At 35.9% G+C, this 26227-nt stretch overlaps 1 protein-coding gene across 1 annotated transcript; it reads right to left on the bottom strand.

Annotated features, from left to right (window-relative positions):
* Positions 1-23529: 23529 nt before the first annotated feature.
* LOC136230031 (protein LIGHT-DEPENDENT SHORT HYPOCOTYLS 3-like) lies at positions 23530-24681 on the bottom strand. The gene has a single exon (XM_066018959.1). The coding sequence runs from the start codon at positions 24319-24321 to the stop codon at positions 23770-23772; it is 552 nt and encodes a 183-aa protein (XP_065875031.1). The 5' UTR covers positions 24322-24681; the 3' UTR covers positions 23530-23769.
* Between the last annotated feature and the right edge of the window lie 1546 nt (positions 24682-26227).

Genomic DNA, 26227 nt, shown 5'->3' with positions numbered 1-26227 from the left:
AAGGCACGAAAGTATCCAATATTGGGCTTTCGTCCTTTCCAAAGTTCATAAGGGTTTTTCTTTAATATGGGTCTTACCAATGCCCTATTCAATATATAACATGCTGTATTGACAGCTTCTCCCCAAAAATACTTTGGAAGCCTATTTTCACTCAGCATTGTCCTAGCAATTTCTACTATTGTCCTATTCTTCCTTTCAACAACTCCATTCTGTTGAGGAGTTCTAGGGGCAGAGAAATTGTGGTCAATACCGTTAGTTTCACAGAATTCATCAAACAATTGGTTTTTGAATTCCCCACCATTATCACTTCTAATGTGAGCTACTCTTAGGTCTTTGTCATTTTCAAGCCTTTTGACTAATGTGGTAAACATCTCAAATGTCTCATCTTTGCTACTCAGCAAGATGACCCAAGTATACCTAGAGAAATCATCTACAATAACTAAGGAAAATTTCTTACCTCCCATGCTGAGTGGCTGGATAGGTCCGAAAAGATCCAAATATAGTAATTCCAATGGTCTTTTGGTTGAGACAACCTTTTTGCTATGAAATGACTTTTTAATTTGTTTACCTTGCTGACAAGCATTACAAAGTTGATCTTTTTCATATTTTAATTTGGGTAATCCCTCAACTAATTGCTTTCTAGCTAGTTTGGCAAGGAGGTCCATGCTGACATGCCCAAGTCTCCTATGCCATAGCCAGGAGTTGTCCTCTTTTGACACTAAGCATATACTTTTTGAAAATTGTTTTTCCAAACTCAACATGTAAACATTTTCTACACGAGGGGCTGTTAGAATCAAATCATTTGTTTTTCCCTCGAGTATCTGACACTTAGTATCATCAAATATAACCTTCCTTCCACTCTTGCAAAGCTGAGCTACGCTTAGAAGATTATATTTGAGACCTTTAACTAAGGAGACTGACTCAATTTTAGGGTTACCTCCGATAGTTCCTGAGCCAACTATCTTGCCCTTCTTGTTGTCTCCAAAGCTTACACTACCTCCTCGTTTAAGCTCTAATGTGATGAACTGAGTTTCATAACCTGTCATGTGTCTTGAGCATGCACTGTCTATATACCAGAGTTTTGATTTCTCCACGCATATCAAGCTGGCCTGCATTTTAAACTATTCGTTTTTAGGTACCCAATTCTTTTTGGGTCCTTTCTTGTTAGTGTAAACAGGTGCAAAGTCATATTTTAACTTGTGACGACATACTTTTGTAGTATGGCCACTTTTACCACAAAAGCCACACATAGTTACCCTTTGAGGGTGATATTGAGTGTGGTCAGTATTGTTGTGCTGAGCATGCCAGCATACCTTGGTAGTATGACCTTTCTTACCACAGAAGTCACATTGGACAGTCTATTTGTTATGCCAGCACACAGCTTTTGTGTGTCCTTTCTTCCCACAATAGCTACATTGAGTAAACTGTTTATGCTGACCAGTACCTGAGTACTCGGCATGGGGTTTATTCTTAGTTGAACCTTTTATTTGGTTCTGTAAAGTTGTGACATCCTTTCTAAGTTTCTTTGACTCAGTTTGAACCTCCGTGACAAACTTATGTAAGATTTGCATGTTCGTATGTAAATCTGAGTTGTCCTGGAGGAGATATCGGAGGTCACTCAGCTTGACCTCCTCAATCTCGTCACAGCGCCTGCTGAGTGCCTTAATCCTTTTGTTACACTTCTTAGTTAGTGTATATAAGTCACTCAGGGCATTTACCATTTCGTTTCTAAGCAAAAGTAAGGATGTTACCTCATTGTTGTTTTCCTCCTGCTCAGAATCTCCAGAGAGGTCAGCTTGCTCAGATTGAGATTGGTCAGCTCCATCATCTGCCATGAAACATATGTTGGCTGTTTCATTTTGCTCAGCTTCAGATGATGTTGACTCATCACTGTCACTCCACGTGGCCACCATTGCCTTTTTGCTTCCATTCTTATCTTTCTTCAGATTAGGACAGCTTGACTTAATGTGCCCAGTTTGATGGCATTCATAACATGTGACAGGCTTGGAGCTGTCCTTTTTGTATCTGGTGTCACTGGACTTCGCTTTATATCTGTCTCCTCTCTTGTATGGCCGCTTACTATTTCTTTCGTTTCTTCTGAACAGCTTTTTCATTTTTCTAGTAAACATGGCCATTTCCTCATCATCAGTTGACTCACCTTCTGTGGAGTCAGCTTTCATCACTAGTGATTTCTGTTTCTTATCCTCAGATTTTTCTTTAGCTTCAAAGTTTTTCATGGAGATTTCATGGGTCAGCAAGGAACCGATCAGCTCATCATATTTGTATGTGGTCAGGTCCCGAGCTTCCTCTACAGCTGTCTTCTTAGCTTGCCAGCTTTTGGGAAGACTTCGTAAGATCTTCTTCACTTGTTCTTCTTCAGTGAAATTCTTATCGAGTCTTTTAAGCTCATTTATTATGTTGGTGAACCTAGCATTCATTGCTGAGATGTCCTCATTGTCAGTCATCTCGAACAGCTCATACAATCGCATGTGTTGGTTCACTTTGGATTCCTTGACCTTGCTGGTGCCTTCATAAGTTACTTCCAGCTTTTTCCAGATCTCCTGTGCTGACTCACAACCTGAAATCTTATTGTATTCTGCAGCATCTAAAGAACAGTGAAGCATATTGATAGCCGAAGCATTATTTTGTAATTTTCTGAGGTCATCCTCTGTCCACTCAGTTTCACTCTTGATAACTTTCTCATTATCAACAGTTTTATAAGGTACATGTGGACATTGAACTATTGCAAGCCATGCACTCATGTTTGTGGCTTGAATAAAGTTCTTCATCCTATTCTTCCAGAATGTATAATTAGATCCAAAGAATAGGGGAGGTCTAGTGATTGATAATCCCTCAGGGAGTATCTGTGTTGTTTGGTTTCCTAGGAGGAAACGAGTGCTATTCTCACCCATTTTTCGGGATCAGCTCAAGATTGTTAGATCTTTGAGTAGTGAGCTTAGGCTCTGATACCACTTGTTGGTCCCTAGTAATTAGTTCCAAGGGGGGGGGGGGGGTTAGGAACTAATGTAACTTTTTCGCTTTTAATTATGCTGACTTAATGTTATTTTAAGAGTTTGATAACTCAGCGTGTTGGTCAGCACGGGTGTTTGATTAGTCAGACAGTTTTAGTTATATGCTGACTAAAACTGCTTGACTTGAGAATTGGGAATTGACACTTGAAAGGTCAGCTTCCAACTTAGCACTCAGATTTACTCAGTTTCAGTTTTAACAATTTATAAGCTGAGTAAATACAACAAGCAACACATACACATATATATATATATATATTGAGAGAGAGAGTTTAGAAGTTACTCAGCACGACTTATCCTGGTTCGGCCTCTCTGCCTACGTCCAGTCCCCAGTTCCTCCTGGGATTTTCAATCCAATACTGAGCTCTTTCAAGGTAGAGCACAAACCCTTTACAAGGCAGTGAGTATGCAAGAGTACGTCCTCTATTCGTCTACTCAGCTCCTACTAAGTACTACAACCCAGCACTTAGATTTTTCTACCACTGAATACTTACAACCAAGTACTCAGCTCAACACTCTCAATATTCCTATTGATCACATACTTGTTCTTTTTCAACTAAAGAACACCTTAGATGATTACAAAACAATCAATCTAGCATTTACACAGAGAATAGAAAAGTTGGTGTAAGATCTTTTTTGTAATTGAGTGCTTTCAGAATTTTCTCTCTTGTATTTTTCTTTTGATGCTTGAGCAAATGATCCAAGAACTCTCATTGTCCTTTTATAGATGAATTTCTGAAGATTGGATCATTTTGAATTGGTTTAGCCGTTGTGTCCAAAACGGCTCTTTTAGGAGACAGCTTCTGGTCAGTTTCAGACTGTTCCGCCATTCCCTTCTTCTGTTTTCTTCAGGCGTCAGATTTTGTCTTCTTGCATCAGACTTGTCTTTTTGTGCCAGTTGTCTTTTACCAATAATCCACAAACCCATGATTCTTGTATTTTGGCTTCTGTGTGCTTTCGAGGCTTCAATTATTGGTGTAGAAGATTGGCAGACTTTGTCCTTTAGTGAACGAATCTTTCATGATGTCTTGACTGTCACTCAGCTTCATCCGTTATCTTCGAATGTTCAACTTCTATGCTGAGTTCCTTCTTAGTCAGCTCCGTTCTTGTTTATTCAATTCTGAAGGAGTCTTCTAATTTAGTAAGCTTCGTTCTGGCAACTTTGAAAGAAGTTTCTGATGCTGAGTTCTACTTTACTCAGCTTCTATCCTTTCATGATGAGTTCCGTTCCACTCAGCTTTTGGCTGACTTCTGACCTGTCTTACTTTATATATATATTTTTGCACTCAATATTGAACAAACACATTAGTACAATTAAATCAAAGCATTTAAATTTAATTGCCTCTTAATCATGGATGATTTTGTCAAATCAAAATCTTGTGGAAAGGTGTTTCAATAGAAAGTTGACAATAATAGCACATATTGTCTCTTTTTTTCAATCATTGCGTCTCAACAACAAGGGCTTTCTACATAAATATCATATCTAACTATAAAATTACAGTAAATCAGATTATCAAATTTAATTATGAATATGTCATTATTTTCTGTATATAACAAATAAAGTATGATTGTACACCCTAATTTAAAAATTCTAAATTCTAATTCATACATATTAAACTCTAGACAATATATTCTAGACCCTAATTTATAAACTCTAGTTCTTAAAATAGATTAAAAACAGTGATTTTATTAGTTTGACATAATTCAAAATTATGACTTGATATAGTTGTAGATAATTTTTAAAAGGTGAATTTCTGTGTAATTTTCCCCAACAACAATAGCACAAAAGACCTCCAAATTTATTTCACAATTTCTCTTTTAATAATAATTGAGATAAGTTACAAATTTAGCCATATGGTTAATCGCGGAGAACTGATTTAGTTGTCACGTATAAAACATTACAATCTTAAGCTAGACATTTACAAAACAGTGTAATTTCAACCCTCATTAGTGGAAGATGATGTTTTTTTCTCACTAACATAAAATGCCCGATTTTAAGCTTTTTTGTTGGTTGGTCAAAATACTAGAATTGAAGGGTAATGAGAATATGAAAAAACTCATATTTTATTAATGAGGTTTGAAATTACACTGTCCCATAAACATTAGGATTAAGATTGTAATGTTATGTACGTAAAAGCTAAATATGTTATTCTCAATAACCATATGATAAATTTTTATCTTACCCATAATAATATATATAGTCGCCGACTATCTCGTTCTTTGCCTAGGGACCGGGCCGCCCCTGAATAAGATAAACAATTTTTTATGATAATGTATTTGATATTAGGAAGATTTTTTTTTTGAGATAAAAACACACTTGCATTAACAGATAAAAAGCACACTTGATCCACCACGATAATAATTAAGTTCTTCGGGAATTACCGAGAATTGTGTTTCTCTTGTTTAACACTTGACATATTCTCTAGATGGAGAAAAAAATAATTTTAGATAGATTAGAGAGAGACAAATTTTGATTTGTGTTCTTAAATATATATAATGTGTCTCTTCATCTATAAGAATTCAACATACCTTATCGTAAATTAATCACGATGATTGATTGTAACCTTTCGTGAAATGAACAATTTCTTTTATTTTGTTAAACCAGCATATAACTATATAATATAGTGGAACCACATGAATATTCACCTAGACCTTAATGACTAAGTGAATTTGGTCATTCACCGTTAGATCTAGACTTATTAAATCTAATGTGCATGATACTTTGAATTTCCACCTTAAGATTTTAATAAACCTAGATCTAATGATGAATGACCAAATACTGTATGGTCATTAAGGTCCATGTAATCAAAACCGAGTGGAACCATAATAATAACTTAATGTAAATATGAAAAAAACCAACAAAGAAACTAAGTTGTTAAATTAACTTTTACTTCTTAACAAATATTTTAGATTTTTTTTTAGAAATACATTTTGTTAGTTTTATTTGTTAAATTTTCTAATAATGTTCATTAAAAGTTAAAATTTAATTTGATATATATTAATTTTGTTTGGCTCGTAGAAAAAATTAATTTTGAGCAAAATAAAAATTTTGAGTTATAAATGGTAAGCAGAAAAAAAAGGGGACAATTACAAAACTAGCACCTTTTAAGGTGTTAGTTTTCTTTTCTAACTCCTTTTGAAAAATCACCAAAACTAACACATTTCATTAACTAAATTCCAACATTGCCCTCCTCTCTAACACTCCGCTCTCTAACATTCGAACTTCCATCTCTCTAACCTAACACCCCGCTATCCCTCTCTCTAACTTTCCGGCGATTCATTGCGCGATTCTGGACATTTCATCCGGCGAATCTCTGTTACTTCGAGTGGACATGGCGAGAACACGAAGCTCAGACAACGAATCGAAATCAGAAGGAAGGACGAAAAAGAGGGTAAATAACTTGACTTTACATTTGCGATTCTCTCTTGTATTGTATTTACATTTGCTGGGTTCTTGTATTGTATGTACATTTGTTGGGTTTGAGAAGGAATCTTTCGTTTCGTTTACTTCTTCTGGTGTTAGGGTTTATCTGGGTTCATTTGGTGTTAGGAAATCGTTCGGTATGGTCGAAATGCGTCGATGTGTATGTTCTATCGACAACCTAATTGTAGATAATACATAGATATAGACAGCTTAATTGTTGATGGAACGTCTATTTGCCGATAGAACATAGATATCGATGATATATTTGCGGATAGAACATAGATATCGACTACGTAATTGTCGATAGAACTTATATCGACGACCTAATTGTCGATAGATCATATATATCGATGACCTAATTATCGATAGAACATATATATCGACGACCTAATTGTCGATATCTCTCTTATTTTAGCCTATGTTAGCTCATTCTAGCTCAACGTTTTCATTAGCTTAATTGTATGTTAGCTGATGATATATCTACAATAAATTTCAACATGATCGTGGACACAAGAGGAAGAGAGACCTGTAGGTCGCATCCCAGGCCACCACACCCCAAGGGAACTCGCTAAACAATGTTGGAAATTCAGCAAGTTCCAAAACCCAAGGAAGAGCTTGTTTCGTGGCAGTGTTATCCAACACACAGCCAATGACAAAGTACAACATGGCAAATGAAAATGCATCCTGATTAGATTCATTCTTCCAATCAGTTTGCTTCATAATTGTGCCCACGTCTTTAAAGGTTAGTGTAAGGTTGTGTGAAAAAAACTTCTTCCTAAATCTATCCGGCTTATTTAGCGCACTAAACCTTTCGGTAAATGCTTCCATGTCTCCAAACTGTAACCCACTTAGTTGTCCAAACTCTCAATCCCCAAATCTCAGCTCAACACCTCTAACTTTGAAGCAAAGCTCCTTGGGTTTGAGGTCTTCACATATGATCTCCCTTGTTAAAAAGGTATGACAGAGGACTCCTGCAAATACTGTATTGGTCATATCACAATACTGCCCGAAGCAACTCTTCCTAAATAGATTTACTTGGTTTGGTGTTAAACATTCCTTTATATGTTTTGCTGCTTCTAGGTTACACCTAACTGTGATGACGCTTTCCGTTCAAAATGCTTTTTTGTATTTATATTCATGGCCCTCCTTGGCTTTCTTGGAAGAAGAGCCATGCTCATCTCTCTTCCTCTTGTGTCCACGATCATGCTGAAATTTATTGTAGATATATCATCAGCTAACATACAATTAAGCTAATGAAAACGTTGAGCTAGAATGAGCTAACATAGGCTAAAATAAGAGAGATATCGACAATTAGGTCGTCGATATATATGTTCTATCGACAATTAGGTCGTCGATATATATGATCTATCGACAATTAGGTCGTCGATATAAGTTCTATCGACAATTAGGTAGTCGATATCTATGTTCCATCCGTAAATATATCGTCGATATCTATGTTCTATCGGCAAATAGACGTTCCATCAACAATTAGGCTGTCTATATCTATATATTATCTACAATTAGGTTGTAGATAGAACATACATATCAACGAATTTCGACAAAACCGAACGATTTCCTAACACCAGATGAACCCAGATAAACCCTAACACCAGAAGAAAACGAAACGAAAGATTCTTTCTCAAACCCAACAAATGTACATACAATACAAGAACCCAACAAATGTAAATACAATACAAGAGAGAATTGCAAATGTAAAGTCAAGTTATTTACTCTCTTTTTCGTCATTTCTTCTGAATTCGATTCGTTGTCTGAGCTTTGTGTTCTCGCCATGTCCACTCGAAGTAACAGAGATTCGCCGGATGAAATGTACAGAATCGGGCAATGAATCGCCGGAAAATTAGAGAGAGGGATAGCGAGGTGTTAGGTTAGAGAGATGGAAGTTCGAATGTTAGAGAGTGGGGAGCGGAGTGTTAGAGAGGAGGGCAATGTTGGAATTTATTTAATAAAATGTGTTAGTTTTAGTGAGTTTTTCAAAATGAGTTAGAAAAGAAAACTAGCACCTTAAAATGTGCTAGTTTTATAATTGTCCCTATAAAGAATTATAAATTATATAATAGATTAATTTGAGGTGGTTGAAATTGTTCACTCGTGATACTTCTCACAGTATGAAAAAATTTCTCTTCAGATTTAAGATGTTGAAGCAGCTTTTTACCACTGAAACACACACATGTTATTGGGAAGGTAAATTCTGGAAAAAAAATTACTGTCAATTTGAATTTAATTTGGCTTCTATTGCCTGAATTTTTACTATTACTGACTGTACTGATCCTGTTTACATCTTATTCGTATAATCATATTTCAATTCAATTTCCCAACTACTTATCATCTCTCAATCATACACTTGCTAATTTTTTGGTGATGGTCTATTAATATTCGAATATATATTATGATTATTGGGGATGTGCATCCGGTTAAAACCGCCTTACCGGACCAATTTCGGTTTTTTGAAACTATGATTCAGAATTAGTTATAGGTTTAGATGTATTTCAACATTCGGTTTGGTTCCTCAGTTTGAGAAAAAATGTAAAAAAAATACACCGCATCCAGGGGCGGATGTAGGGAGGGTCAAAGGGGGCATTTGCCCCCCTTCATCCCACTAAAAAAAATTTAAATCCAAAAATAAAGGTTAAAGTGCAAAAATACCCCTAATGTTTTGGGTTAGGAGCAATTTTATCCTTAACGTCTAAAATGGTACAATTTTATCCCTAATGTTGGAAACCAAGAGCAATTTTACCCCTAACGTTGATAAATTGGGTCAATTTGAGAAATAATTCATCAAACTGTCTTCTCGGTCATGAATAATAGTGTCTGAAATTGATCCAATTTATCAACGTTAGAGGTAAAATTGGTGCAAAATTACAAAATTGATATGCAATTGGTGCAAAATAAAGAAAAAAAATGACTGTATTTTATAATAGTGTCTGAAATTGATCCAATTTATCAACGTTAGGGATAAAATTGCTTTTGGCTACAAACATTAGGGGTAAAATTGCACCATTTTAGATGTTAGGGGTAAAATTACACCTGACCCAAAACGTTAGGGATATTTGATGCGTAACAACCCGAGAATCCCGGAAATGGATGATTACGAGTCGGAAACATTATAATTTACGTTTTTTATCCAAAAAAATCATAAAAATAATGCATGACAATTGAACGATTTTGCATTTTTCGCCACCAAAACTTGAACAATTTTGCATTTTTTGTCATAAAAAATTGAACAATTTTACATTTTTTGTCTAAAAATTTTTTACGTAAAATTTTGGCCCCCGCTCCCTCAAATCCTGGATTCGCCACTGACCGCATCTAATTACTTATTTTACATTCAAATTGAAGGGATTAATGGCAATCAATCTATTTGAGATATACGGGTTCAGACGTACATTATTGAATAGCAGAACCGATAGATCTATCAGAGTAGCGGAAGTGGTAGCGAAAGCGGATCTTAGCACCACGATCTTGTACCACCGGTAACAAGCAACCATACAGCGTTAGTCGGGGAAGACTGAATAATCCAAAGACTAAAGCGAAGACGAAGAATGAGAGGGAGAGAGGGAGAGAGAATTCGGCCAACAGGAAGTTAGAAGTCTTTTATTGTGATTAAGGTTAAGCCTATTTATATGAAGCTAAAACCCTAATCATCAATCTCTTAAGATGGGCTTGGCACGTTCCATTTCGGGCGGGTCGGATTAATTAGATCTATACCCAATTAATCCTAACATCTCCCACTCGTACGCAATGGAACCAATTCCAAAGAATCTCTTCCCGGTCTCTAATCTTACTTTCGCAAATAGTTTGTGCGACCAGCATACTATCGAGAGCCCAAGTGTTATATACTCGTTGGAGATATATAACTGCTCGATGTGCATGTTTCAAGCTTGGAACTATATACTCATTGGAGATATGTAGCCTTTGGACTTTAAAATGGATCGTCTATGGCGTATGCATTATCCTAGATTCCTTTTCACATCCACTGTAATAACTTGGATCTCAAGAGTTCATCTGATTTCACAAAAATGCTCAAAAGCATAAGTGTCCGGAAGGTGAAAAACAGAATACCTCAAGATGTGAACTCGATGGATATCATTCCTTCCGGTTATATTCCTTCCATCATAGTCTGACTCGCTTATCCAGTCAGGTTCCTTTTGGTTAGAATTAGCACATCAAGATGAGGGTAACCTTTCCAAGGTAGCTACATCAGACTATACTTTTGAAATAAACTGGAAGTTATAAGGATATCTATTAAAGACCTAAGTAGTATTTCTTGAATTAACTATTTAGGTAAATTCATGTGTTCGATCCTCACTGAAGTCGCATCTGTGAATGACCAGAAACTTGTAAAAAACTATCTGAGATGTTACTTTCGAATGTAGTTAACCGTTGCATCATATAAATATATCCCTTACTAGTTCTGATTGAGTCTATGAACACATCGTATAGTTCGATACAAGACTCGTAGGGATAATATATCATAGTTCGATACAAATGAACATCTTGAAACACTTGGTTTCTAAAAGACAGAGTCACCATCCGGTTCCAACCAATAAGGAAATACTTTGTAAAGTGGATTTCATTCCATTACTCTATATTCCAGAGAATAGGTTCATGGACAACCACTTAGCTAATAGTTTAACTTTAATAAATGGTTTTCCTTATAATTTCTATATGTATTTACATTTATACATTTCTACATGCTAAAGCAATATGCGAATCAATTGTGGAACCTAACAAAATATTAAAAACAACCTACAGTTAAACCTCGATAAATGAATATTCGATAAATAATAACCTCGATTATATAATAAATTCTTCCGGTCCCGACTTGGGCCAATGGACTAAAGTAATAACCTCGCTAAATGCATTAAGTAATAAAAAATATTTAAATCCTTAAGGGGCCAATGAAAATATAAAATAATAATTATTAAATTATATACAAAATATATATATTGATCAATATAAATACCCAAGAATTTACAAAAAAAACAAGACCTATAATTATGCCTATAATTATTTGATTGATTTGTAATTATGTTAATGTGATAATTACAAATCAATCAAATAATATATTTCCTAAACAAGATAATTACATATCTAATGAATATTTATCGATAAATGAATAATTTATTAATTTATCGATAAATGAATAATTTATTCATTTATCGATAAATAAATAATCTCGCTTAATGAATATTTTTTCCGGTCCCAACAATATGCATTTATAGAGGTTTTACTGTAATTATATTCGCAAATCTATTTTTTATTAGCTTTAAGACTTATTGAGAAATCAAATCTTTATTTGGGAAACAACAACAACAAAAAAAAAAAAAGGGTCAAAATAAATATTGAAATCTCATGCAAGACCAAAGTTAATAAAAACCAATAATATAATAAAACTTATTTATATTTTTATTTTAAAATAATTAAAACAACGAAAATATCTCAAAGTGTCCACAAGTATAACACAACAAATAATTATATCAAAAGAGGGTGAGGAATTTTATGCCCCTCAATATGTTACTCTTAGAATATCTCTCCATTACCAAGTTTGGTTCTAGCACGGAGAGTTTCTACATACTACTTTTGGGTTTTTTGAATATTTTTTTTTTTTTTTTATTTATCTCTGATGTTCATATATTTTTATTGGACGAGAACTATCAATTTTATGCCTTTTGGAGAAACTGAGTCTTGTATTTAGTAATAGATTAGCTTTCTCTCACTTTTGACATCTTTCTTTTTTTAGTGTCGATAATTTTCTCTCTAAAAAATGGAAAATTTTCTAAAAATGCATTCTTTCTATCTCTCCAACTTTCTATAAAACCCTCCCCTTTCAAATATGTATTGGAAGCTCTTATTTATAGCAGTCCTCAAAAGGGGAAAGGTGTGGCCTAGGCCACACTAAGGGTGACTTAGGCCTCCCATGGGCGGCCTCAACCATCCAAAGGATGGTCGGGGCCACTTAAGGGAGGCCTAGCCTCCCTAAGATGGCCTACGACACCCAAATTGGTCAAGCCTCGCTCCTGTAGAAAAGAACCTTCCTTGGAAAAATTCTCAGCGTCTTCGCTGCATCTTGATGCTCCAGGATCAGTCGATCAATTTAAAATGATCCCGCGTATTTAAAAATTATAAAATACCCTCTTTATATATTTTTTAAAATTATAAAAATATTCAGTATTTTTTTAGTTTGTTTTTAGATCTGTTATTCCGAAATGTTCAAAATCCTTTTCGAATCCGTACAACGCAAAACTTAATTGTGCTTCTATATTTACCGGGTAAACCACTTACATCACTTACATCATTTTTGCTGCTTAGTATGGCCCTTTGTTTCTATTTTTGTTGTTTCTCTTCCTTTGTCACCAAAAAAAATATAAAAGGACAATTTTTTTTACTAATTAAGTAAAACTACAAGAATTTAAAAGATCAAAGGCCTAACATGACATTTTCCCAAAGGGAACGGGTCTAAAGAGAGAGAAAATAAGCCATGGGAAGGGGTGGGGCCTAGCTACGCGCACAAGTATATCCGCCCTCATTGTCTTTAGGTCTCGCTAATGCCTTCCTCGTTATTGTTTTTGGAATTCTCACTCCGTTTCTCCTCATATACGATCCCTTTTATTGATTTGGCTCGGAAATTTTCTAAAAAACACCATGAACATCCTTCCATGAATTAAAGTTCTCATCAATGTGTCTGCTTATTACAATTGGATATCGTTTTAATCCTTGTTTAGTTTTCTAATAATAGACGTAATTTATTAATTAAGGTAATTAATGAAACAAGAATATAGAACTCAACTAGATCTTAAAAAAAAAAAGAATTCAACTGGATTAATTATGATGTTGCAGTCATTCATGTTGGGATAGTAACTTGTTGGAGTGGCTTTTATTTTAACTTTCATTTTATCTCACATTAGAATGTGAAAACTTATTTTTTTTATGTTGATGTTGAGTTGTGATTTACAAGCCTTTGAATTGTGTTAAAAGAGGTAGAGGTTGCTCCGCAATTTTATAAGTGACCGCTCTTTTAATTAAAGTCGTTTTTTTTAATTGAAAGCTTGGAGATCGACCCAAAAGAGACAAAACATTCTAACTAGGTTAGAACACTTCGAATCAGATGGAGTCGAGCCCAAAATATTATTAAAAGAGGAGACCGGTACAAACAAAACAAGTAATAAAGGACAAACAAAAAAAGCGGAATAAAATACAAACAAACTAGTGGAATCGAAACTAGGGCAGTCCCGCCGTGTCATTAGACACGAGATGAGAGCAGAAGGAAGGCGAGTAATTCCATGAAAGCAACAAAGAAGAAGTTCGACCATGGTTAGCTAAGAAATCCTCCTTCCTATTTCCTTCTCTAAAAATATGCGAAAAAATTATCATTTGGGACACAAGGGAAAGGCAAAGCATCACTCTTGTCGGAAACGCTAAGGAACCATCTTGGATCTTGATTTTAACAGATTAATTACATAGCTTGAATCTGATTCAATCCAAAGCTTCTTCCAGCCTTTATCCCAAGCCATACGAATGGAGTGCATAACACCATATAATTCCGCCTCAAAAGGGACACAGAAGCTAAACGACATTGCAAAAGCACCGCGCGGAAAGCCTCTGCAGTTTCTGAAAATTCCACTCGCCCCTACTAAATTATTAGACACTGATCTATTTGGATTTACTTTGATCCAACCCGGAAGCGGAGGACGCCAAATAACTTCCACGCAGGAGGGTGCAAGAGGAGAGTGGCCAAGTAAAGAGAGCTGCAACAAAACATGGTGATCCTTAGCCGAACGAAACATAATTCCCTTGCTTCGGAATTGCACCTCATGGAAGCACTCCAAAGATCCCGCAAAATCACAAGGATATTTGGTACAATTGAATCAAAGATAGCCTGATTTCCGGTCTTCCAGATTAACCAAATTGTGTTTACAAATACAGACGCTCAGATGTCGAATAGGTGAGGACTGAATTTTTATGATTGAAAACACGCCAAAAGAGAGTTGAGACTGTCAAAAACTCTAAGTCGCAGACCAAACAAAGAAAAAATAGCATTCCGAATTTGGGTCGTGAAGAAACAGCTCACAAAAAGATGATCATGACTTTCTAAATTAAGACGTCAGAGTTCGCATCGCGAAATTAAAATCAAACCTCTTGAGCTGATTAAATAATGTGTTGGAAGCTTGTTCAAGATTGGTGGCAAGAAGCTTTTCCATATGAAATTTTTACAAGACACCTCAGGTTGAACCCCCTGAATCACATTGTAAAGGCTTCTGACCGAAAAAACGCCCTTTCGGTCAGCCTTCTAGAAGAACACATCTTCGGAGTCAAAACCTCACTTGATATCTTCAATATCTCTCCTAAAATCTTCCACCTCACTTGGGAGATTCGACCAGCCAGAACTGCCATAATAATTTAAAACTAAATCGCCACTAAGCTCAATATCATCGCAAATATTCAAACGTTCAGCAATTGTTGGGGAGATCCAAGCACCAAACTAAAAATTGAGCTTTGAGTGGACGCCAATCCACCAAGAAGAATTTTACAAGACCAAAGAAAAACAACTCCTGATAGATGACCAAATCGAAGAACCGATAGGTGTGGATCGAGGACCCCATTCTTACTCAGAAAACGTTTCTTCAAAATCCCCATAGGAAAATTATCTAAGGAAATTAAATCCCAATAAAATTTGCCCAACATGATTATGTTCATATATATTCTTCAATATGCTGCTATTACGTATACTCCGCCCGTTTTATAAAATTTGTTTTTCTAGATATTTTCTTTTTGTTTAATAATACATGACGTTTTCGTATACTCATTCCGTTTTACAATACATGTTTTTCTAGAGATTTTTTTTAATAATTTATCGACGTTTTGATCCACATTTATACACATTAATTGATTTTTATCAAATATATCTTTATTTAAATTGTTTTTTATTTTAGAAATGTATAAAAATTAATTAGTAGATAATGTATTAATAATAGTTAAAATTAATTGTATTTCTTTAATTATTGTATATTAGATATATATTATTGTGAAATATAGTAGTGCATTGGCGCAACGGTAAACGTTGTTGTCGTGTGACCAAGAGGTCACGGGTTCGAGTCTTAGGAGCGGCCTCTTACCAAATAAATTGGCAGGGAAAGGCTTGCCCCTAGTACATCCTTATGGTGGGACCTCTCTCCAGACCCTCGCTCAGCGGGGACGCGTAGTGTACCGGACTGTTTTTTTTTTTTTTTTTTATAATAGTACCTTAATTTTATTAATGGTGATAATATTGGAAAGAAAAGTCTTAAATATGTCTTCCCACTTCTCTTTTTCAGATCAATAATGGTAATCTTATTTTTCATGTAACACACTTTTCTATGTTTTGGATGACATCATTCACTCTCTCAAACAGTTCTCTAAAGTTATTCATCTAATCCAAAGCACAACCCCTTTTAAATAAACCTCCAATATATTACTATATATTAGGATAAGGGGTAAATTTGACCATTTTTTTTTTAGAAACTACATGTATATAATCATGAAATAGTAAATTTTATATTTAACCTTTTCAATTAATATGTGACAAAAAAAAATATTTACAAATCTTTATTTATTAGGGGTGTAATCAACACTCAACACATTTGCTAGTAATAAGTCAAACACTCATTTGCATTCTATACCTTAAGCATACCACTAAAAAAAATTTATCTAATTAGAAAATATATGCAAAGTAAATACTACTTTTTTATATATTAAACTATGGGATTTGGCACCTTATGTTTATTTTTTATAGCGGAAAAATAGTTTTTTTATAAAATCAGAAAATCACTACTTTAAAAAAAATAGTATTTTTCAACAATAAACAACAAGTAAACTAAATGAACCCTACATATATTTTGATTGAGATAATCCAATCCGATACTTAGTCACAAACTCATAGTTGAGAATTCTCATTTTTCCTTGTAAATGTATTAATTTAATAAGAATGGAATATGAGATCTCTCCAAACAAACACAACTTACATTGTCAATTTAGCTACAACCCTTAGTTAGCAATTAAAAATATTTGGATGTGGATATTGACATTATTATAATTAGAACATGTTTTGAGATAGTTAAGCTTGGAAAAGTGGAAGAAATATATACAAACTTCTAAACAAAAAATGAATATGCTTGATATATATATCTAGACATATATATGTGTAAAATAATTGGGAACAGAAACACAGATAGAAATTTTGATTTAAATTTATCATGCAATATAGAAGGAATATGTTTATAATTTAGAATAGAATATATATATATATATATATATATATATATATATATATATATATATATATATATATATATAATACTCAATAATGAAAACATTTTAAGAGTTTTCTAAACCTAATTAATTAATTTGATTATAAAAAATCTAATTAATTAAATTGAATCTAAGTGAATAATTTAAACTTGCACTTTTAAGTAACCATTGACTTGAAAATCTTAAACTGGTCAGTAAAACCTAATTAATAATAGGAAAAACTTACGTGAGAACGTGAGAACATTAAACGTGCACTCTCAAAAAATAATATTTCTGATACACTTTGCAAGTAAATTTCTTGTATACCACAAATCCATTTTATTAGTTAAAAATTTGTCAATAAATGGCGTTGTAAGAAATAGAATTCTTAATCTTATCGTATAAAAAGATTTAATACCATATTAATTCGAAAAAAAAACTATTAAAAAATTTAAATTGATAGATAAAATATAAAAAAATAGTAGTTTATTTATATATCTTGATGCACATCAAATAAGAACATTGGAATCATTATTACAAAATTAGTATGTAAAAAAATAAGAGTAATGTAATAATCACTTTTATTATATATTATTGGGTCCATGTCATGAAACAAATATATCAATAATGGTAAAATATAAAAGCAAAAGAAGAAACACTATGATTAGCATCTATATGTCCTCAGCACCATTTTAAGCATCGTGCAATTCGGCTAATTCTACTTTTAACACAAAATTATTACACTACTAATCCAATAGCTACAAGAGGAATAATGACCCCATTATGGTGACTCTATTATTAGGTAATTGTTGTCGGCTAAACGGAGTAACAAAAATATTACTGCTATAATATAATTTTCTTTTAATTCAGTATTATTACCTTTAGATATATATGATCACATGGAAAAAACAAAAATCCAACTATTAAGAACTGGCACTGTGTTAGATCGGAGGCAACTGGCCGGGCTGGGGGGATTTGGCTTTTTTGGAGGCCAGATCGGATTCATTTTGATATTCTTAGCATGGATAAGCAGTTCATTCATTGTAAAGTGAGTATTTCCGGCAATACTCCCTTTTTTATTACCCTTGTGTATGCTGACCCTATCTTGTCTAATCGAAAACGGCTCTGGGAGGTTCTCTATTCTATGAGTGTCAGCATTTCGGAGCCCTGGTTTGTGGCGGGTGACTTCAATGATATCGCCTTTATGAGTGATCAGAGAGGGGGATCCAATCATTATGTTAATCGCTGTCTGCATCACAAGAATAGTATGGATTTATGTGGGCTTTCCGATCTGGGGGCTTCTGGTCATAAATTCACTTGGAAGCGTAATAATACTTTTATTCGATTGGACAAAGTCTACGCTAATGTTTTAGCTCTAACTTCCTTCCCCGAGTGCTCTGTGTTGAACCTCCCGTTCCGTCATTCGGATCATTGTCCTATTTTGTTTAGACTTTTGAGAGGTAAGCATCCTAGGGGTAAGAGACCGTTCCGGTATCAGTTGGCTTGGGAGTCCCATCCTAAGTTTAAAGAGTTCGTTCATGAGAGTTGGAGACCTCATTCGTATGTACTGCAAGCTGCTGAAGGGTTCAGGAATAAGGTGCAGGGGTGGAATAGGAATGTGTTTGGGCATATTATCAGAAGGAAGAACAAGTTATTAAAGAGGATGGAGGGCATTCAACGCAGGTTGGAGGGGAGGTTTGATCATAGCCTTGAGGGCCTCCTCAGAACCCTTCAGAAGGAGCTGGAGGCTGTGCTTAGGCAGGAGGAGTTCCTTTGGTTCCAGAAGTCTCGGAAGTCCTGGATTAGAGATGGGGATCGTAATACCAAATACTTCCATCTCTCTACCCTGATCAGAAGGCAGAGAAATAGAATTGAGGCCATTAAGGATTCTAATGGTGATTGGGTTTATGAAGATGAGGTTATTCGGAACTTAGCCCTGGATTTCTACAGAGAGCTGTTCAAAGAGGAACCTGTTCTTTTGGAGAGGGCTCACTCTATTGCTACATTTCCTTTAATCAGTGAGGATTGTAGTCAGGAGGCCTTTCAACCTATTTCCCGAAAAGAGATTGACCAAGCTATCTTCAGCATTGGGGCTTCTAAAGCTCCTGGGATTGATGGTCTTCCGGCGGGCTTTTACCATAAGCATTGGGATGTAGTGAAGGAAGGCATCTATAATTTTGTCTTGGGGGTGTTCAGTGGTTCGAAGGATATTGAGCTGGTTAATAGAACCCTCCTGGTTCTGATTCCTAAGATTGATAAGCCTTCTTCCTTTTTGCATATGAGACCTATCAGTCTTTGTAATGTTCTTTACAAAACTGTTACAAAGATTGTGGCTAATAGAATCCGTGGCATTCTTCCTGCGATCATTTGTCAGAATCAGGGTAGCTTTGTGCCTGGTAGACAAATGATGGATAATGTGGTGATCGCCCAAGAGATGGTCCACACGATGAAGATTAGGAAGGGGAGGAAAGGCATTGTGGCTCTGAAGCTGGATTTAGAGAAGGCCTATGATCGAATTAATTGGGATTTCTTGATGGAGAGCCTTGAGAGAGCTAGAATCCCGGACAGTTGGAGAAGTTTAATTAAGGTATGTATTTCTTCTCCTGTGTTTCAAGTTATGGTCAATGGGGATATGTCGGAGGAATTTTCCCCGGGCAGAGGAATCCGTCAGGGGGATCCTATGAGCCCTTTCCTTTTTGTTATTGCTATGGAGAGGCTCTCTCACCTGATTCAGGATGCGATTGATAATGGGAGTTTCCACCCTGTGGCGATCAACAGCTTCTGTCCCCAGGTGACTCACTTATTCTTTGCAGATGATGTCCTTATCTTTCTTGAGGGTAATGAGGAGCAGTTGAGAGTCATTATGGATATTCTGGATTGTTTTTGTTCGGCCTCTGGGCAGAAGCTTAATATCCAGAAATCTAGGATGATGTGCTCTAAGAATATGAATCAGAGAGTCTGTAAGAGATTAAGTGATCTCTCAGGTATTCCTCTTACTGATTCTCTTGGGAAGTATCTGGGCGTTCCCCTCCATAGTGAGCGTGTGTCTAAAGGCTCCTTCAAAGAGACTTTGGATAAAGCTAATTCGAAGTGTGCCATTTGGAAAGCCAAGACTCTGTCTCTCGCTGGCCGCCTCACGTTAATTCAATCTGTTAATTGTGCTGCTCCCAATCACATCATGCAGGCTTGTAAGCTTCCGGATCCTGTGCTTAATGATCTTGACAAGATTAACCGTAGGTTCCTGTGGGGGGAAGCTGCGGAGGGCAGGAAGATCCATCTTGTCCCTTGGAGTGAGGTTTGCCAGCCTAAAGATTCTGGGGGTCTGGGTATTAGGAAAGCAAAGGACAATAATAAAGTTTTATTAATGAAACTCCTTTGGCGTATGTGGCAAAACCCTTCCTCTCTTTGGGTTCGCCTCCTTTGTGGTAAGTATCGGAAAGACAAAATCTTCGGGGGCCCGAAAGAGAGAGTTGCTAATTGTTCCTTCCTCTGGAAAGGACTTAGTGCTGTGTTTGATGAGTTCTGCTTGGGAGTTGGCCTGGAGGTGGGGAATGGTAAGTCCATTAGTTTCTGGTTTGATAACTGGATTGGGGATAAACCGTTAATTGAGGTGTGTTCTTCCCCCCCGCCTAGTGATATACGCAACTGGAGGATTGCCGATATGGTTGACTCGGAAGGGGACTGGATCTGGTCAAAGTTTGATACTTTCTTTAGCCTTGAGACTCTCCTTAGAATGCGGGGAGTGAAGGTGAGTAATCAAGAGGAAGACTTGGATAGGCACTGTTGGGCGCTGACTAACAATGGAGTTTATTCTTGCAAATCGGCCTTTGAAGCTTTCTCTCTCTTTAGATCTGATCCTCCCTCGGATGTGTGGAAGTCGATTTGGACCCTTAAAGTTCCTTTCCGTATTAGGAGTTTCCTGTGGCTGGGCGTTAAGGACAGGCTTCTTACTAATTCGGATAGGCACAGAAGGCACTTGGCTGATTCTGGAGCTTGCAGTAGATGCAGAGGCCATGTTGAGACTTTGTGCCATGCTCTTAGAGATTGCTCTAATAGTAAAGAGGTTTGGAGGAAAATTCTCCCACACCATATTTTCTCTTCCTTCATGGCACATTCTGAGGTCGACTGGTTCTCTGATGGTGTTAGAGGAAAGTTGCTTCCATACATGGAGCATGGTGACATTTTCTTTGCTATTATCTGTCACCAAGTTTGGAAATGGAGAAACGAGGAGATTTTTGGAGATAAAACTGTTTTTATGACAAACTTAGCTGATTTCTTCTCGAAAAAACTTTTCTCTATTATCGATAGTTTCAAAGGAGAGTCCCTTGCCAGAGCCTCTCAGTGTTGTGATGTCCATCTCGTGGGATGGAGCAGGCCAAGAGAGGGGGTTGTGAAGCTGAATACTGATGGTTCCTGCCTCAGTAACGGTAAGATTGCGGCTGGAGGTGTGCTTAGAGATGTAGGGGGCGTCTGGCTTTCTGGGTTCTCCCAGAATTTAGGGTTGGGTTCTTCCTTTTCTGCGGAGCTCTGGGCTATTCTTACTGGAATCAATCTTGCTAAAAGGCTGGGTGTTAAGAGGCTCTCTGTGGAGTCTGATAATTTGGAAGCAATCAAAATGATTTCTGAGAATCATTCTATGGGTCTTAACAGTCGCAACCTCATCAAAGCTATTATAAGGCTTTGCTCCTCCTTTGAGTTCGTAGAGTTCAGACACATTTTTAGAGAGCAGAATCGTGTTGCTGATCGCTTGGCGGCGGCGGGCCATGAAGGGACGTTAGGCGTTACTACCCTTCCTGTTTCCCCTAGTTTCATCTCTCATCTTCTCTTAGAAGATAGGATTGGGGTTAGCTTACCTAGGCTAATTCCTGGGTAGTTTGTTGTTTTTCGTTTTTCTTTTCCTTTTCTACCAAAAAAAAAAAAGAAGTAGCAATAATATATAGTAATTTATGATCAATAATGGAAAGTTTATAGATGTAGACTTTTTGTCTTTTCTTCCTAATTTAATTTTTATACCTTCCATCATTGATTAGACTTGAAACTAGCTAGATTCAACAGTTGATTGGTCTATAATATATATGCAAGACTCTAATTATTTTGCCTCAACAAAAATGTACTAAATAACATCAAGGAAAATGGAATAAAAACTAAAAGGGGGAATTTTACTGTGGGTAAAGAAATGAAAAGATGATATTAAATGCTTTAAGATATTAGTCAACAAGTTTATGGTCATGAATAGTTAGCATTTGTCTGCCACTATTAATTGAAATGACAGCACTAACAAGATTCATTGTCAATTTTGCTATAACAAGAATCAACAAAATATGTACTAAATTGTGACTCTATTATTACATTAGGTAGTAAACCAAAAAACAAATGGACAGGAAAAAAACACTATATATATATATATTAACCTATTGCATACTACTCTTCAGGTATCTGACATTAGATACTTATATATATTAGAGTCCACACAATACTTCCCCAATTATTTACAAGATATATTCTATAGCTCATGGCTCTAGTTAGGGCTGCGAACAAACCTGTCTAGTTTGTAAACTGTTCATGTTCGGTTCAGTCAAAGTTCGATCAAAGTTTGGATTGATTGGGTTCGGCTCGATCATTAATGAGTTGGAGTCTGAACTTTCTTGGATTTGACTCAGCATTTTTAAGAGTTTTTTTTATTAATATTATATAGTATATATTACTGCTTTTTAATTTGTAAACTTTTATTAATTTTTTTAATTTATAATTTTAAACCACACTTAAATGTTTGATCCCAAAACTCAAATTTCTTCTAGATGTAAATTCGAATTTGTTAGATTCTATATTTGTTTAATCTTATTAATTTTTTTAAATTTGTTATAGATGGCATATTATATTTGTTTTTTAGATGATAAAATGTTAATTATGTATAATAAATATATTCAAAACTGTTTTAACAAAACGAGCCATTCGATGAGCTTTGAGCTCGAACCAAACCTACATCGAGTTCAAACCGAGCATGCCCCTATTTGGTCTTGGTTCGGCTCGTATGCAAACTTCTAGACTCGATGAGCTTCGAGCTCGAGCCGAGCCCGATCTCCCCACTTCTCGAACCGAGCCGAGTCAGCCCCTATTCGATCTTGGTTCGGCTCGTTTTCACCCCTGTGGTGTTCGTATACCTATTTTTTAGTGTGCTTAGGATCCTGTCCTATCTAAGGTTCCTTCTCCAGCAGAAGGGGAGACAAGAGGTGGCCCGGAGGTGCTCCGACACCGGAACCACTCTTGAGAGGAATGATTCCGCCCTTTGTCTCCACAAAAAGGGGGTTGCTGGGTGCAAATTGATACTCCTAACTTTTGAAATCTGTATTAATTGGCTTCTCTCTAGTACTTCATCACCAATCCCATTTTACCATCAACAGCTGTATCATAGAGATTTTGATACTAATCTATGTCAAGAAAAAATTTGAAGTAAAAACATAACCTGCTAAGTAAAATCCAACAAATAACTGTTATTATTGATAGCTCTTTTGGGAAAAAAAATTATGTGATCACTCTACCAACTACGGCAACAACAAACAATATGATACTAATAGTTGAACTAAAAAAGTTGTTAATATAAGTAGTTTGAATGCTAGGGGCAGCATATCATTTATCTTTAAAGAATGTAAGATTTAATTCCAAATTTGAAATCACATGTATTCAAATAGACTAGAAAGAAAAGATAATTGACATCAAATCTAAGGATTGTCATACATGATTATTAAAGTACAATATATATATATATATATATATATATATGAGCAAATTAGATGCTCCTTGTAAAATCCACATAGACTATAACTGTTTGCATAAAAAGCTGATTCAATCAGATCTATCTATGCATTGTTTTTGTAAGGCAAACAGAAATACCCAGGGAAAAAGAAGAAGATGAAGAAGAAAACTAACCCTAAAAAATATAGATATGGAGGTGAATAACAAATTACAGTAGTGTGGATATGAAGAAGAGAGAAATGGCAGAAGTAGACTCTTATGTTTTCTTTTATAACGAGATTAATTTGCACCTGATTGCGGCGGCGGCAGAGGTTGGATTTGAGGCTGCGGCGGACGCTTTCTCTTCTTTTTCTCGTAGCTAATACCTCTAGCTTTCGACTGCAAATCACGAACTTCGCGAAGATAAAGCCTTACAGCACGAGCTCCGAACGGATTTGCTTCCGGTCTCCCTCCATTTTCTTCAAAGGCTGCCCGGAGACGGCCGATCAGAGCATCTAAGCTACCCCAGGCTTGGCGGAGAGGACATGGACAAGGAGCTGGAGGATTTGGATGTCCATAAAACGGGCAGATTGGAGTATGTACTTTAGTTTTTCCGAATTGATCTAGGTATCGGAGGAATTCAAGTACATGAGCTCCGCTGCACCTGCATAAAGACAACGGCGGCCTGTGATTCTTAAGATACTGACCGAAAGTGTTCCAGTCTCGGCGTTTTTGGTTCTCGTACCGGCTGGGTGTGGTGGTGGAGGATGAGGGCGAAGTTGCTACTGAGACGGCGGTTGTAACGGAGGAGGAGGTATTGCTGCTGCTGTTGTTTAAGTTGGAGCTATCCATTTGCAGAAGTCGATTAGGAAATTTCTCCGATCGATCTTGTTGAAATCAACTGTTTAGGGTTAGTGAATCAGGCAAGTAGTTCTTTCTTCAGTTTTTCTCGATCGGAACAGAAATAACACAGAATTTAAACAAGTAGATCTCCTGCTGATAAAACAGAAAAAAGGATATATAGATGGAGTGATTATGGAACTTCCATTTTAGAGGAGATGGAGGAGCTGAAAATGGAGCAGCAAGTGTTTGATTTAATGTTGAAGAGAGAGAGAGAGAGAAATAGGAGGGAGGAGGAAGAAGAAGATTGATGGGAAAGGACTAATGGAATTGTTTGTTACTTTATTCTTAGCAAATACTAGAAGTTGTACTGTAAGTAATGTAATGTAATCCCCCCAATGCACTCCATAATGCTCAAATTTAGAAGATAATACGCTTTCCCCCAACCTCACAAAAAATAAACAATTATTTGTGAATTTTACCCTCACAACCAACATCATTTTTACCTATATCTAAACAAATATTTTAAGACAAAAATACTGTAGAAGCAATTCACCCCACGTTTAAAATTGTGTAATTTTATTAGTAAGTTAGGTCAATTTCAGACATTATTATAAAACACAGATATATTGTTTCTTATTCAACACCAATTGTATATTAAATCGTTATCATATTTTTCTATTATTTAATAATAGAATTAAAGATTAATATTTATAAATTTGGTGAAATTTTTTGAATTTTTATTGTCCAACTCGTATAATACACGTTAAATTTTTAATTTTTTAAAAAAATTCACGTTTAATTATATGTTTGTGATATATTACTAACGAATGAAAATGACTCTCATGTAAAGTGTAGATGTTTAATGAACTATTTCTTAAATTAATCCAATTTAATAACATTAAGAATAAAATTACTATTGACTGCCAACATTAGTTACAACGTTTTTTTCACCTTATCCCTATTTTAAGGGGTGTTTTTTTTTTGAATGAAAACATATATTATATCATTAAACGAGAAACATCAGTACAAACCGAATTCCAAATAATAGCCGGATAATCCTCCATGAACACCAATGGAAACGTAAGGTCCCTAGCCCATTTAGCTAACTGATGGGCTGGTTCATTACCTTCACGATGAATAAAAGTAAAAGCACATGATGCAAAATCTGTACTAAAAGAAAGAACATCCTCATACAAAAGACTCAGAGTAGAAGTAGGTAGACGAATACCCAATAGAGTGTGAATAACAGATTGAGCATCAGACTCGATGCAAACATGGGGAAAAAAACAATCCCGAGCCATTTGTAATCCAACCATAATCGCTTGAAGTTCAGCCTCTTCCACAGAGTCACACGGTTTAATCGGAATACTAGCTGAGGCAAGGATCCGACCCTCCTCATCCCGCGCTATTAACCCAACCCTTGCAATACAGCCATTATTCTCAATTGAAGCATCACAATTAATTTTTGTAACGCCTCGCGGGGGAGGATGCCATATTTTATAAGGGTCAAAGGTCATAGCAGTAGGAATTGAAAGAGAAGTATCTTTAGTGCTAGGCTGCCATTCCGTCATGAATTTATTCGCACTAGTTAGAAGGACGTCATCAATCCACCGGTTTTCATGAATGAATTTGTTACGCCGGTACCATAGCCACCACATAATACAACCAGCAAGGGAAAATTGGGAAGAAGTTAACTTTTCAAAACATACCTGAATCCAGGAAAAGGTATCGGAAGCCTCAATTTTGTCAATGCGCAGCGGTAACTCCGCAACACGCCACACCTCTCGATTATTCTTGCAAAGCTTAACCGCATGGAGAGCATCTTCAAATTGAGAACCGTAGAGAGGGCACGTTTCAGCACAAGGTACTTTACGATTAGCCAAAGCAGCAAAAGTAGGCAAAATATTGTGAATTA

Source organism: Euphorbia lathyris, chromosome 5, assembly GCF_963576675.1.
Source record: "Euphorbia lathyris chromosome 5, ddEupLath1.1, whole genome shotgun sequence".
NCBI classification, from domain to species: Eukaryota; Viridiplantae; Streptophyta; class Magnoliopsida; order Malpighiales; family Euphorbiaceae; genus Euphorbia; species Euphorbia lathyris.
Note: the sequence above shows the minus strand (reverse complement) of the source record. Positions and strands in the feature narration are given on the sequence as shown.

Coding starts and splice junctions, on each gene's coding strand:
- LOC136230031 (XM_066018959.1), bottom strand. CDS start 24,321: ATGGATAGCTCCAACTTAAACAACAGCAGCAGCAATACCTCCTCCTCC.